General features: G+C 38.0%; 1 protein-coding gene across 1 annotated transcript in view; it reads right to left on the bottom strand.

Annotated features, from left to right (window-relative positions):
- Positions 1-3932: 3932 nt before the first annotated feature.
- LOC126484524 (uncharacterized) overlaps positions 3933-16848 on the bottom strand; it is a 29523-nt gene continuing 16607 nt past the window's right edge. The window contains exons 2-4 of the mRNA XM_050108072.1: positions 9060-9147; positions 6644-6874; positions 3933-4436 (exon numbers count right to left, since the gene is read on the bottom strand). Of these exons, the coding sequence (XP_049964029.1) occupies positions 4320-4436; positions 6644-6874; positions 9060-9147 (436 nt within the window). The 3' untranslated portion in view covers positions 3933-4319. The remainder of the gene's footprint in view (positions 4437-6643; positions 6875-9059; positions 9148-16848) is intronic.

Raw genomic sequence — 16848 nt, forward strand, 5'->3', positions numbered from 1 at the left:
GGGTGAACCGTTCTATCTGTTGCCGTGCACCAGTGTTTGAAGGCTTGCATTGATGCTCATGACCACACAAGGTGAGAATATGGCTCAATATGAATCGTGCTGCAGGCTAACGGTCTGATTATCATATTTCCTGTGCTGTATTCAGCAGCTCAAGGTGGGCCAGCAGCCTGGACAGGGCTGTCATACACTAGTCATGGCGCATACTCTTACCGACTATGATTGTCCAGCTGACAGATGCACACTGCTACCCAGGTGTACCTGCCGAGTTCTGTAGCCCACTAACATTACACAAGTCTTGACGGATTCTCCTCCAGCAGTGACCACAATTCTGTATCAGCCACGAATAAAAGTCTGATTCAGTCAGGGATGTCTTATTAATTGTCCGCCAATTGCTTCCAGTCACCACCAATACACTCAACCTGCGTCCTGGCAAAGGTGGCGGCGTTACTTCCTGACTATCACATAGCGGTTTCCTCCGCCACAGGAAATATCACATCCCCAGCCTTGACAGGGCTGTCATACATTAGTCATGGCCTTTAGTAGGCCTCTGGCTTTTACCGTTTCCTCTTCAGTGCCCACATCTGTGTGTTTCCAGTTACCTACATTCATCTTATTACTTCCTTTCTACCTAATTGTCCGTCCTTTGTCAATGTCAACAACACAAATTCCTGTATCTTTCATCCTGCTCCAGGTGTATCCTGACGGTGTTCTCTCTCCATTCCTATACATCTTTAAACTATCAACATGTCTAAATCTCCTCCTTTCCACCTCCCACAGTAAGCTGGTGACACCACCTACCCTGCAGATATCCCACACTCCTTACAGTTGCATGCCAACCAGTTCACCTACTATTGCAATCAGTGGCTTCCCAAGATAAATCTTCCAAAACAGGGGCAATAATTATACGATATATCAACTGTAGCTTCTACCACTGCGGCTTTTACTTAACCACCAATGTACAAAATATCTAATTAATTAACACGCTACAAATACGTAGGCCTAATCCTTAAATGGCAAATAACATGGAAACCCATCTACTAACTATGCAACACAAAACTGAAATAGGTGAAAACTTTACACTGCTAACAGCCCAAAATAGGAACTGTACCACTCTACCAGTCTTCACCCTTACAATGCCTTTCTTGGATGCATCTTCACTTATTCCAATGTCACCGGAATACCTCCTCCTCCTAAATCTATCACTCCTTCCTAATCCCTGAATGACTCGTGTGTGACACACAGAGATAAGTAAAAGAAGACAGTATTAACTAGTTTTGGAGCTCTGGCTCTTCCTTTGGCATGAAGACAAACATTCATACACAGCCACCCAAATGCACGCTACCACAGCTGCGGTGACACTGATTATTAGAGAACTGGTAGCCTATTTTAGATATTCTGTTATATAATTAGTATGTATGGTTGTCATGTTATTTGACATTTGAGGATTACCGGTAGGTCTTTGTATTTTAGTGTGTTAATTAATTATATATTTTATTAATTGATGGTTAAATAAAAGTCACAGTGGTGATAGGTGAACTGGTTAGTACAGAGCTATAGAGACTGACTGCCACTCTATATCATGATAACCAGCCAAAGAAACATCACAGTTTGTCTTGAGTAGTTCTAACATGGAAGTCTTCTGAATCCCCAGATCTACTTATGAATAACTCTGTGTATGTAACACCATACACGAAGAACAAGTGACTTGTTGGCTCACTTGTACAGTGCAGACTGTGCATCCTAATATCTTGTGTTAAATCCAAGGTCATTTCTAAGATTTTCGTCAATTACTGATCACTTCCTTCACCTCTGGCAATATTTGTGTTAAAGATAAAAATATCAAATTGCACTGAGGTTTGTAGTTCACTTTTAAACTGTAGATCCACCTATAACTGGCTAGGTAAGTCATTTCAAAGGTTGTAGGAAGACAATGTCATACAACCTCCAGTAGGAATATGCGTAGTAAAGTACTGTGGTGTTCAAACCAACCTTTGGGTTGATGATACATTTACGTGAAGAGCAGTCATTGATTAAGGAAAACAAGAAGGTAAAATTCCTTTTCATTTCCTACCTGTCAGAAACTGTCTTTACATTAACATCACAATTTTGTTAGGTGCACATTTATATGTTGATATTTCAACATCAATCTTTGTAAGTACAGTTTAGTGGAAACCACAGGCAATCTTTGTTCAGACATTGGTGGAGGGTGGGGGTGGGGATGGGGTGGGTTTGGGGAGGGTCACAAAAGTCAACCTTACATCATAAAGATATTCAATCTTTCCTTCTCTCTCTCTCTCTCTCTCTCTCTCTCTCTCTCTCTCTCTCTCTACAGCCCACATATTGTCTTACCCTACATGAAGTTAGTAAAGGCAACAATGGAAAATCATGGATGGAATAATGACAATATGGAAAGTGGAAACGATAGACTGCTGCTCACCACGTAGGAGGCGTTGAGTCGCAGACAGGTACAATGAGAAACAATGCTAGAAATATTCAGATATCTGACTATGTCTTTCACCAGATGTAGAAAAAACACTTACATTCACACAAATGCATCTTACACACATATGGCCATTGTCATCTCCAGACTCTAAGGCACAAGTGTGGCTGCATCTGCAGTGATCAGCAGCCTTTGCTGGGGTGGGTACTAGGGATGTAGAAGAGGCGGGGGCACAGAGAGGGGGACAGGAAAGTAGAGGCGGGAGCATGCAGGAATGTGGTGGAGACAGGATAGGCCTGCTAGGTGCAGCATCAGAAGGATGTGATGAAGTGGGAGAGAAGATTGGGGGGGGGGGGGGGGGGGGGAGAGGAGAAAAGTGGAAATGTCTATGCAGGTGCTTTGGCAGGATAGAAGATGTGTGCAATATTGGAGTGGGAACGGGGAAGAAGATAGGGAGGTGGATGACAGGCATTAGTGGAGGGTGGGACCTAAGGAGATACGGGAACTAATGATAAGTTGTGGGGAGAGTTCCCACCTGCACAGTTCATACAAGCAGGTGCTGGGGGGAAGAATCTACATGGCACAGGCTGTTAAGCAGTTGTCAAAGTGAAGCATACTGAGTTGGGCAGCACGCCTAACAACTGTGTAGTCCAACTATCTCTTGGACACAGTTTGGTGGTTGCCACTCATGCACACAAACAAACAGTTAGTTGTCATGCCCATGTGAAATACAGCACAGTGTTGCAACTAAGCTGGTAGATCACATGGCTGCTTTCAGACGTGGCCTACCTTTGATGGGCTAGGAGATACCTGAGACAGGACTGGAGTATGTGATAGTGGGAGTATGTACAGAACATGTCTTTCATCTATGTCTATTGCAGGGATATGAGCCATGGGGCAAGGGGTTGGGACAGAGGTTGAGTAGGGATGGACAAGGATATTGTGCAGGTTGAGTGGATGGCATAATACCATTGTGTGAGTGGTGGGGAGAATGGTGGGTAGAATATTGCTCATTTCAAGGAACAATGAGAGGTAGTCAAAACCCATGCAGAGGAAATGATTCAGTTGCTCCAGTCCTGCATAGAAGTGAGTTATGGGAGGAACGCTTCTTTGTGAGTGGACAGTGGGTATATGGGGGAGGGTAAGTAACTGGGGAGACAAGGTGTGGAAGATCTATTTCTGGACAAGGTTTGCAGGGTGAGACCCTTAGTATATTTGGATAGGGACTGCTTCCAGCTGTGACAGTTGAAGTATTGTTGGTGCTTGGTAGGTCTGATGTGGACAGAGGAAGTGATACAGTCATCCTTCAAGTAGACATCGACATTGACAAAGGTTTCTATTAACAGTAATAACAAACACAATTTAATTAATTAGAAACACTCACTAAGATTTGGAGATGGATTGGATGGATACAAATACTTACAAGAGAGGGGCCATTTAAGAATAAATGTTATCAATGACATGATCAAAATCAGTGTTTTCTTTCCTTTTTTATTAAGCATACTCTAAATGATAGTGACATTCTGTATAATTTTTTTCACAAGCACAGTTCAATGACAAGTTGTATAGAGAGGTATGATATAAACTCAGTTAATAGACTGCAAATATTTGGAGAAAATGTCTATTAACTATAAATGTCACATTACAGCAGTCTTTTGTTACTTTCTTTTTTCTTTGTAATGATTAATTTTTATTTTACATTGACCAAAGAAACTAATAATTGTTTAGAATAACAAAGCAACATTACATCTCTAGTTCAATACAAAAGATATATACTCAACTGTATATATTCTATTTTCCAGATATCTTGTTATTTAGAAAACTAAAGGATACTTTTAACAACATGAGAAATAGCGTACACATTTCTTTAACAATATGCTCAGCTTTTCAAGTTTTCAACCTCTTTACGAATATTTTCCTTTGCCTGTGCTTCAAATTTTTCACGAAACTCCTTTGTGGCATATATATTTGGGATCAGCAAGAAACTCTGAAGAATCTAGAAATAGTAAAAGTACTATCAGCAATATAATCATATTTGATTGGGAACAAATGAATAGATAATTAACATTTCAGGACACACTCCTAATATATATAATTTCTGCGATCAGGCTTGCAATGGTACTGTTATCAGTAATCAATAGCAGTTCAAGGTGCAACTGTAACTCCAAAGTAAGAAAATGTGTTATTTCTGAATTATAAAAAACTCTTTCCAGTAGATGGAGGAGCAACAGCCTGGATGGCTGGCTGACCTGGACTCATAATGTTAGGCAAAATGGCCTTGTCATGCAGCAATAGGAAATTACAAAGAATGTATTTCATGGTGGTATGCAGTAACAGAGATTCAGTAAGAAAAATCTGTCTTACAGCTCTTGACTTGTAAATTGTGTAATAGAACATTCTGATCAATAAAAACATCATAACTACTTTGATGAATCTAAAGACTGTGTCACTTTCATCAGAGACTACTAAAACTGTGTTGAATACTACTGGAAATATGTAATTCTTAGGTGATAAAATAGTTTTAACAGTACTGTGAGTTTGCACCCAAATTCATCTGCAAAGAAGCTTTGAAGTCAGAAACTTTAAACACCTGAATAACTTACACATTCATTGTACTTATGTTGTATCGGCATTGACTAAACTAAGAGCAATAGAAGGAATCACTGATGGGCACTCCATGAAATATTCAGGACAGAGCAGGGCAGGCTGGGTGTATAACAGAACTGCAGGCAGCAGATGAAGCACAAGGCATTTAGCAAGTGAACAGGCAGATTACTGATAATGATGCAGTGACAACAAGGCAAATAGCAAACATGTTTAAAGCAGTCAGAGGGTTACATTACTAAGCTTCCAGATTAAAGGAATGTATTTGCTCTTATCTAACATGATATAATTTGAAAGTTATTTGATAAGATACAAGATTTTATTGTTTACATATAATCAGAGTAACAAATTATGCTTAAATACTGTTCTAAAAGGATGTGGTTAATTAACATTTAAAGACATACGTATAGCTAAGAAGTATGAGGAAATGCCCGTAAATTATGTTAGTATAAAATGTGTGAAATAAACCTATTTAAATAATTTCTGAAGTACTGGTAAAATACACCCCAATTTGTTCTACAAACAGAACCATGAAACATGGAGGGAACAGAATTTTAGAGTAGTTATGTGCAGTAGAATTATTTTATTGCAACCTGACTTCTCTGGAAGATCTATGGCCTCCTTTACAGTACCCTTACAGTAATTTTTTTCTCATACTGTCAATAAAATAACTGCTGACATTTGAAACTGTGTCAGCATTGTACTGTATAGCAACAACTTATTTCTTTATTAGAATCACACGCTATTCTTGTCCCAGTTTCCCTTTTAAAATCCCCAAGCATTTTTCCATTGTTGTCAAGAGTTGTCTATTTAATATATGGTGTATAAGGTTTTGAAGATTTAAAAACTCGTTTTAAAACAATACAATATACTCTACAGCACTACTTTTTACAGGATTTTCAGATAACCATGATGATGTAGAAAATTCCTTTTTCATCCTACAGGATATTGCGATGCCCTTAGTAACCCATGGTTTCATTCTGGTAGCCTCAGGATAGTTTCTTAGTAAATACAGCTTTCAATATGACATATCATCATTTGTGAACAAGTCGAATTTAATATTTATGTCCCTATCTGGAATGCTGCTTTTCTGTCAGTTCCATCCCCAAAATGTAGAGCTACTTCCTCATCACATGGTTTACACTCTTTGAGTCACACTTGCCCTATGCACATCCCTGCTGGAATACTAGAAAGACTTATTTCACCAAAATTCAGAGGAAGATAGAGATTAGTAGATGATTCACCAGTACTCAACCACTTATTATTTATGTCAAACATTTTGAGAACTACTAAGTTGTACGAGGTATAGGGCCTAAAGACTGTTATTCAGCAACCATTCATTATTACTGCCTCATCTCCTAAGGAAAACTAACATCCCTAAATCCTGATGGTTCGCGTTGGGATATGTAAGTTGTTACTGGCCAAGTTGTCACCCATACTGATAGTAAATATGAATATCACCTGCTTTCTGTAACTTTTAAGTCACGTACCAGTATTTAAGATGTTTTGTTAACTGAGTAAACATACTTGCCACAAAAGACAATGAAATATGAACTGCAAATGACAAAAAAGGAATTATATACAGTGAATAACTCATACCTTCAGTCGCAAACTTTTGTATGTATTGTCTGGTAAAAATTCATATTCTTTGCGAATGAGACTAGTATACTCTGCATAACTTTCTGGATCTGTTCCAAGGACAGCTACATCTATGTCCAGAAAATAGTGACAATCCTCATTACCATAGGTGCCACCTGTTTTATGCGCTTCTGTGCTGTGTGTTGCGGCAGCTTCTAACAAATTCAACACTTTGGCTCTCAAAGGAGCATCCTGAAATAAAGTATAGGTTAGTGAACTACACCACTGAATATTTCATTTGCATACCTATAGCAATAAAACTTTGTTTACAAATTATTCAAATAAATTAGGCAGTTATGAAAAATAATTCAGTTTGACATTACAATGCTATTTTCAGTATCACATTATGAATATTGCTTGCTTCACTTTCTGTCAAATAGTAAAGCATGGTGATATAGGTCCAACTTTTAATACTTCTGATTATTTTAAAGGATACTTAAATAAAGTAAAATTGTTTTTTTTGTTTGTCACCAATAAAATAAGGTACAATATAGTTGCCAGGTTAACATAGACTAAAACCGATATCTTTATTCTTGAAACTTCCTGGCAGATTAAAAGCATGTGCTAGACAAAAGATCATTCATGTTGCTTCCATAATGCAATTAAAGTAGCACTTGAGAGATAAGTTTGAAAGACTAGCTTATATTACATGACTTTTTGTGACTATAATGATGAAAATATTTGAAGTTGTTAAAAGCAAAAAAGTCTAAGTGACAAAATCATGATTCTGAGTAAATAAGTTCCAAAGTTTGTATCTAAATTAGAATTTATGTCTATTTTTTACACTGTCTACAATAACCATCACGTGGAGTGATTATTAATGAAGCTACACACATACAATATAAATGAATTAAATCCAGAATGTTGTGCTCAGTAATGTTTTTCCCAGTAGCAGTTACACCCCTCTGCCTCCAAGGACATCACTTGCATTCCTTTGAACCTCATTAATATTTGGTATAAAATGAACAACAATGTTATACAATATTTTGCCCCATTTTCACGTATTACATTAATCCATACACATAACTTTTACTGATTATACGTATAATGGAGAGGATAACGCAAATGAATAAACAATGTTGTTACATGCAGAAACACAAATTTCCAAGGAAAGTCTTAGGTCATACATATACAAAGACTCCCATTTGATTTTATTACAGGAAATGTCTATTTCGGTATAAAAGTTTCTCGGTTCACTTCTCATGCCAAATTCCGATAAAATTCCCAGCTTTTGATGATATCCTCCATTAGCTTTGTCAGTTTTGGTCCCTGATGAAGACAATGGAGGATATTATCAAATCCCGAACTTTTACCCGAATCTGATGCAGCAAGTGAACCGAGAAATTTTTATGCAAAGATTTCATTGCAAAAAGCTTTTTAACCATAATGTATAATCTGAGTCCCCTATGGTATCATCAGAAGGCACCACATTAGTAGATTGTGCACTTGGCCATCCACTTGCTGATGATCTACTGTATTGTTTGGAAACAGATGTTTTTGATTTGTGCTTGATATTTGTAAATGTAGGATGGTAAATTGGAGGCACAAATGGTATTAACTGCTGCATACTCTCACATTTCTCTGTTGATATGGCAGGTGGTAACAGCACATTCAATTGTATTATCTCTGAGATTGGGCATCTTTGGTTTGACCGTGTTAAGTCAATGGACTCAACATTCGTGTCATCATTGACGACAGTCTTAGGAAACATACAGGAGTGGCCTGAAGTGAGGAACTTGTGGCCAGTAGTCTTCAGTGAGATGTGCTTCATGATATACATCCACAACATACTGATGTTTTTGTTCTTGTTCTGACGCCCTGTATTGTCACTAAAAGCAATGAAGGTCATTACAGATAGAGGAAACTGTCATACATACTTCAGCAAACTATTGCTATTAGTATTTTTACTGTCTGTCTGTTCATTACCTCCATCCTTCTTGATATGCTCAACTTCTTCCATTCTTCTATTTTAATGTTTTGAATGCAAAAACAGCTTCAAATTCACCAAATTTTAATGTACTGAATCACCTGATCACGGCAGTTTCCAAAAAATTTGGAACCAAAGAGTTTTCCTTGTGACTCAAAAGTTACTATCTGCTGAGAGTTGCTTTTTTATCTTTAAGATCTAAGAAATCAATATTCTGATTATAAACCTACAATGAAAGTAACCCAGTCACAACACTGTCAATCCATTATAAATGGCATTACGCACAATCTAATGATGAAATAAGTAATTTGCAAACAAATTAAATTGACTATCCATTCTTAATTATTGTTCAAATTCTACCAGACCATTCAAAAAATACAGATAAACTCATATTATGGTCTAGAAACCTATAACTGAGTATTACTGTGTCATCCACCACAAAATACTCACTTTTGGTATTTCACCTTGATTTGCAAAATTCTGAAAATGTTCCACATTTTTTTCGGCAGCATCTACTGATTTTGGGTTGTATTCAAAGCTGAAAAAAGTTAAAATTTTATAAATAATTTGGGTTTACAACCCATCTGAACACATAGAAAACAAATCTCAATATAGAATGAAGTGATACATACAATACTAAAAAAAAACATATTTAAAAATTTATGTGATACTGTTACTATAAGGGGTAGTCACACAAAAACAAGACAGATGGAAAGAACATAACTGAACTGTTTACTGTTTCAAAAGCAGCTGCCATAATGACTGTTAATACATTTATCCCACTGTGAGACAAGATGGTCAATGCCTTCATGGAAAAACATTTGTGATTGCCTACAGAACCGTGATTGTACTGATGCGTGCACATCTGCAGCTGAATGAAATCAACAACTGTGGATGTCTTTCTTCATGGAGAGAGATTGGAACTGTATGTAGAATGTGTAAGGACTTCTCAGCATACTCAAAACTTCCACAGCATACTCAAAACAGCCTGCCTCTGAAGCTGAGTGGCCAAAGTAGATAGCTGCCACGTGGAGGACCAGGGTTTGATTCCCAGTACTGCCAAGGATTTTCCTCATTGGGAATATTGGTCGGGGTTCACTCAGCCTTGTGATGACATTGAGAAGCTGCTTGACCGAACAATAGTGGCTCCACAACCTGGAAATTCTGAAAACAACCAGGAGAGAGGTGTACTGACCCCACGCCTCTCTACACTGCATCAGCATGGTCCATAAGGCAGATGATGACACAGCAGCTGGGAGACATCCCTTGGGCTTCACAGCCTGATGAGAAGCTTTTTTATACTCAAAACAACCTTTGCAAAATGTGGGCACGCTCGCATGTTGCCAAGGTATTTCGAGTAAGTTGCAGAAGTTTTTCTGGGAAGTCCTTATGCATCCTCCAAACAGTCCATATCTCTCCCCATGCGATTTACATATTTTTTAGACCTGAAGACACAGATTTGTGGCCATCAATTTGCTTCAGATGAAGAGGTGCACACCTGGGAGCAGCCACGGCTCTGTGGCCAAAGGCAAACATTTCTCCATGAAGCCATTAATCACCTTGTCTCTCAGTGGAATAAATGTATTAACAGTTGTGGTGATTATTTTTGAATTTATAAATATTTTACTTACTTTTTCCCCATCTGTCTTGTTTTCATTTGACTACCCTTTATACATCTTCCTCCATGATAAAATTAATTCCAAATAAATATTATGATACCAATTTATTTAACTATACTGCATTAATTTTTCGGCTGAGACTACGCAAGGCATCAACTTAGGTTCACAATTTTATTTAGAATTTTCTACTATTGTAGTGTCTTGAGGTTATTAGCGGCACTCACTGCCTGTCATCACCAGTCTAACACACGCATAAAGATAATTTAATAAAATGTGTTATGTTTCACAGTATGCATGTATCATGTTACTACAAAAATAGTATTCTTTCCCTATCAAGTGACAGGTGAATGCAGGAGACTGAATGACTTAGAAGATGGGCCACACTACCATATACAGCTCATCACTAGCCACCACATGCTGAGGCATAACACTCATTGATGTTTATGCACTGTCCCTGTGTGCTCCATGTAAGTTATTCATTGAAATTTGTATCCTGACACTAGTTACGATATGTGTCATCTGTTCTGATGTTCTAGAGATGTTATACAGTTTTCTACTAACAAGAAGGTAGTAAGAGAGCTGGAAATATTATTCCATATTCTATTAAAAAGTACTGAAACAATTTACTAATATTTAAATGAAGTAATTTTATCCTACAGTACTTTAGTTTCGCAGCAGAGGAGGGAGAAAAGGTATTTACTGAGCATGTGTATGTTGAGAACGATAACTTTTGAATGGGGTCAAGTTTGATGTACATGAGGAAAAGAGTGGATTAATAATTCTGAACATTATGTTGAAGTTCTATGCTGCTCAGCAGTGACAGTTATATTTGGTTTACTTGATGATAGGTTATCAAGAAAATTACCTAGAGTCATCACCACCTAGCATTTTGGTCATTCTCATGCACTTAAATGCCAAAGCTAAAACCTGAAACTAAACTCCAAAATTAAGTAGACATCACAGAGCTGTCACCCTTTACAACAAAGATGAAATTACATGCTTCACTACATACAGGACAGTAAATCTTACCAAAATTTCACAATAAATTATGCCTTTCAGATACATAAACTGCAGATAAGATACAGTTAGAGTGCCTGATTGCTGTGGTTGATTTAAGCAAGAGAAGACCCCTGATATTTCCAATGGCCAGCAACCATCTGTTATTCACAGTTGAAAGCTGGCAACAGCACTGTCAACTGTCAGGTATCCTCTCCCGCCAACTGTACCACAGCTCCGCAGATGGAGAGATTGAAACAATACATGATGGGCTAAAGAAAATTATTTGGACTGTTAAAGAAGATGATAATTTAATCATGATGAGTGAGTGACATTTGATAGTAGAAAAAGGAAGAGAATGAAACATACTATGAGAATTTGGACTGAAGGAAAGGAATGAAAAAGTAAACTGCCTAGTAGAACTTTGCACAGAGCTCAGTTTAATCATTGAAAACATTTGGTTCAAGAACCATGAAAGAAGGTTGTGTATATGGAAGAGACTGGAGACACCAGACAGTTTCAGATGGACATAGATTTTAAATTCCAGAACATTTCCAGTGGCAGATGTGGACTCTGCCATTATTTCTTGATTATAAATTGCAAATTAAAACTAAAGAAATTGCAGACAGGTACTAAATTAAGGAGATATGGTCCAGTCATATTGAAACAACCAGAGTTGTTGAGTGTTTCAGAGGGTGCATGTGGCAACCATAGACTGAAACAAGGGAAAGATATACAACAGAAGACTAATGGGTGGTTTTGAGATAGAAACATGTGAACGCACCAGAGGATCAGATAAGCAATAAGACAAGACCCAGTAAAAAATCTTTGGATAACACGAGATATTGAATCTAGTTTATGAAAGCAGAACATATAATAACACAGATAGTTAATTAGGCCAAACGAGATACAGACAGCTAGAAAATGAGATTGACAAAGCCAAAAATGGCAATGCAGGGTAAAGGACAAACACAAATATGAAGAATTATGAATGATTATGGTCAAAACAGATGTCAGAAGAATTAAAGAAACTTTTCAAGGAATGAGAACCAGCTGTGGGAATATCAAGCTTAGATGGCAAGCAAGTACTAACCAAGGGGAAGTCTGAAATGTGGAAGGAATATATAGACAGGCTACATAAAGGAAAGAAATTTGAAGACAATATTATGGAAAGGGAAGAGGAAGAAGATGAAGATGACGCTGCAGATGTTATAAAGTAGGAGGAATTTGATAGAAAACTGAAATTTCTAAACTGAAACAAGGTATCTGGAGTAAACAACATTATCTCAAAATTACTGAGAAGCTTGGGAGAACACACCATGACAAAACTATTCCACCTAGTATGCAAGATACATAAAACAGATGACAAACCCTCAGACTGTTGTGTGTTATAATTCCCGTTCAAATGAGGGAAGGTGCTTAGAGATTTGAATATTACCCTATAATCAGTTTAATACACCATGGTTGCAAAAGAATGAGGCAAATTATTTACCCAAGCATGGATAGACTGATATAAGCTAAAGTTGTGGAAGATCAGTTTGGGTTTTGGGGAAACATAGCAGCATGTGAGGTGAAACTGATCTGACAATGACTGGAATACACTATGAAATACTGAAGGTAACAGGGATAAAATACAGAGAATGGTTTTATGCAGCTTGTACCTGTGCAATTAAAAAGAGGCAAAGGTTGTGAAAGGGGAACAGTAGTTGGGAAGGTAGTGAGACACAGTTGTTGTCTACCCCACATTACTCAATCTGTACACTAAGCAAGCAGTAAAGGAAACAAAGGAGAAATATGGAAATAATCAGAAATAAAAACTTCAACGTTTGCTGACAACTTTGTAGTTCTGTCAGATGGAATGGACAATGTCTTAACAACAGGTTAGAAGATGAACATCAACAAAAGAGAAACAAGTGTAATGAAATGGAGTAAAATTAAGTTATGTGATGCTAAAAGAATTATATTAAGAAGTAGGACACTATAAGCAGGAGTGAGAGTTGTTATATGAGCAGAAAAAAACTGATGATGGTTGAAGAAGAGACAATACAAAATGTAAGAAAAGTATTTATGAAAAGGAAATATTTTAACATGTAATGTAAATTTTTTGCACTCTGAAATGCTTTCTGAAATTAATTACATGGATTGTAGGCTTATATGGGAATGAAATGTGGACAATAAGCAGTTTAGACAAGAAGAGTGTAGAAGATTTTGAATTGTGGTGCTACTAATAATAATAATTGCAGAAAATTCAACTACTGAGGAGGCACATCTAATTTTACATCACTATTCTGATACTCACACTAAAATGTTTGTCAAAGCGTTCATGGAACCACTTAATGCCCCACTCTCAAATAATGTGTAGGAAAAATGAAAATGCAAATATTTTCATGCAAGCTCTGATTAATTTTATTATGGTGGTCATTTCTCCCTATCTAGATGCGAGTCAATAAAATAGTTTCACATACAGAGGAGAAAATAGGTGAATGAAATTTCATTAAAGGATTTTGCTGCAATGACACATACTTTTATTTTAAAGATTCCCACCACAAGTTGTTTATCATTTTCATGATTCTTTTCCCAATTTCATGATAATGCACAATGAGCTGCCCTCCTTTGAACTTTTTCAATGCCCTTCACTTTCTTATCTGGTAATGATCCCATTCTGCACAGCAAAATTTCATAAGAGAATGGACAAGTATAATGTAGGAAGTCTCTTTAGCAGATTTATTGCATCTTCTAAGTGTTCTGCCAACAAACACAGTCTTTGGTTCACCATCCCCACATTTTCTACATGATGATTCCACTTTAAGTTTTTTGAAATTGTAATACCTAGGTATTCAGTTGAAACTATTACCTTTAAATTTATATCATTTATCATGAAACTGAAATATAACTGAATTTTATTAGTACTTGGGGAACCTAAAGTATCACTTCTGTTTCACTACATAATATCCTGTCAGTTACTACAAACTGTGATCTTTTTGACAAGAAATCTTGAATCCAGTCGCACAACTGACGATACTCCATAGACAGACAATTTGGTTAGAAGCTACCATGGTGCCCTACACATCAGGTGCTGACAGCACCATGCACAACTTATTCATCATACAGGATGCATCGAGGTCAGCCCCTACAGTGCATATGACATGGAACTTTGCAGCCCCACATCTTCATGGCCAGGCCAACAGAGGAAATCAACAGCACTCCGACCAGGTCATCAGGCGACATACACGGAGATGATAGATGTCATTGGCAAACCACACCTCTTCACACATCTTCTACACCACACACCAAAAATAGGCCCACGCATATCACAAAATGAGAGAGCCATTTAGGCCGGGGCATGACCTCTGGAGATCAGTTCTGTTGCAACCAGCAGCCTGAAGATTTCCATTGCGCCGCACCAAGGACTGGACCATTGACTTCCGGACAGTGCACCGCATTCTCAGCTGGGATTCTTAAGTGATCAGTGACATGTTCATTGGGACTTCATATAATTGTACTGTTGTTCTTCTAGCTGACAAGATTGTGTCAGGCTGGAAGTTTCTATCCTTGTCATACCTAAATATTCAATTACTGTCGACTCTCAATAGTACTTCAGTGAAGTACATCATAAGAGTTGTAAACTGTTTATTTATCTTGATTTAAATTTGTATTTGGACTTCGGTTTTAAACTTGAAGTGAGAAACTTATTTTTCCATTTTAATTTAGAGTTATTAGGACTTTAAGACTCTGCTCATTATAGAGTGTCTGATTATGGAAACTTAAATTACTGTTTTTAATGTGAAACTGCTAAGAATTTAAGATTTTCATTTAAGTGTGTGACTCTTTTCAAGATCCTGGAATTTAATTTATTTTCTCTGTGAGTAGAATCCTAAGTGACTCCATTGTTTATGAGCCATCACTTATTTTGTTTCACTTAGTGGAAGTTCACTTATTGAAGAACCACCCAATCTTTTGTTTCACTGTGGAGAATATTTTAGTGGAAACTGTACTTTATCAACTTTTGTTAGTTCCCAATACCTGGGCTGTTTACTTGTGTCCACCAGTGGAGAAAACATCAGAAGCTACTTATGATGCACAGTGTCAAAAGCCTGATTGAAATCTAGAAATATGGAATGAACTCGAGATCCCCTGTAGACAGTATTCATTACTTCTGGTGACTGAATTGAATTGGGGAGGAAAGAATGCTATGGCACAACCTGATTAAAAGAAGGGACTCGTTGACAGAACACATCGTAAGGCCTCAAGGGGTAGTCAGTATGGTTACGGAGGGAAGTGTATGGGGCAAAAAATTACTTTACGAAAGCGTGATTACAGTAAGCAGCTTCAAGCGAATGTAAGTTTCAATAATTAGGCAGCGATGAAACAACCTGCACAGGATAGACTAGTGTGGAGAGCTGTATCAAACCACTCTTCAGACTGAAGAGAACAACAACAACAACAACAAGTTTATGAAGATAGGTCATTATCCATCAAACAAAAAGGTGATGAGTAGTGGATAGGCACATAAAAAGACAGGTAACTGTTAAACTTCCAAGCAGTCTAGATGGCATTCCACTTTCCCTACACAAGCTTGGAAACTGTTCTGGCAACATAATATTTCACTCATACAGTCAGCCTAGTCTCAGTCTCCACTAGTACCTGTTCACCAAATGCAATCATCCCTCTCTCCCCTGTTCCCACCCCACACCACAGTCTTGCCCCCATGCAAACCTCTCACTATCTCTGTTAGCTTTCTGCTCCACCCTTCATTACCTAAAGAGACAGCTTACACTACACTCGTTCGTCCTCTGTTAGAATATTGCTGCGCGGTGTGGGATCCTTACCAGGTGGGATTTACGGAGGACATCAAAAGGGTGCAAAAAAGGGCAGCTCGTTTTGTATTATCATGTAGTAGGGGAGAGAGAGTGGCAGATACGATACGCGAATTGGGATGGAAGTCATTAAAGCAAAGACGTTTTTCGTCGCGGCGAGATCTACTTACGAAATTTCAGTCACCAACTTTCTCTTCCGAATGCAAAAACATTTTGTTGAGCCCAACCTACATAGGTAGAAATGATCATCGAAATAAAATAAGAGAAATGAGAGCTCGAACAGAAAGGTTTAGGTGTTCGTTTTTCCCGCACGCTGTTCGGGAGTGGAATGGTAGAGAGATAGTATGATTGTGGTTCGACGAACCCTCTGCCAAGCACTTAAATGTGATTTGCAGAGTAGTCATGTAGATGTAGATGAAACTTATCATTACCTCTTTCTTCCATTCTAGATGCTCTGCCATCCATCTGTTTCCTTCTTTTTGTCCTAGCAGCTCCATGACCTACCCTGTTTGCACCTACATAGTCCACCCCAGCATTATCTATCCTGATTCCACCCACACTGTTCCCTCTCCACATCCCTATCCCTTAAGAACACTCCTTCCAATTCCCCACCATCCACTGCAGCTAAGATCACTGCTCAAACCTGTCTCAGCGGCAGCATTCTCTCTCTCTCTCTCTCTCTCTCTCTCTCTCTCTCTCTCTCTCTCTCTCTCTCTGTGTGTGTGTGTGTGTGTGTGTGTGTGTGTGTGTGTGTGTGTGTGTGTGTGTGTGTGTGTGTGTTTTTGTTGCACATGGGGGTGGGGGGTG

Source organism: Schistocerca serialis, chromosome 6 (assembly GCF_023864345.2).
Source record: "Schistocerca serialis cubense isolate TAMUIC-IGC-003099 chromosome 6, iqSchSeri2.2, whole genome shotgun sequence".
Classification (NCBI taxonomy): Eukaryota; Metazoa; Arthropoda; class Insecta; order Orthoptera; family Acrididae; genus Schistocerca; species Schistocerca serialis.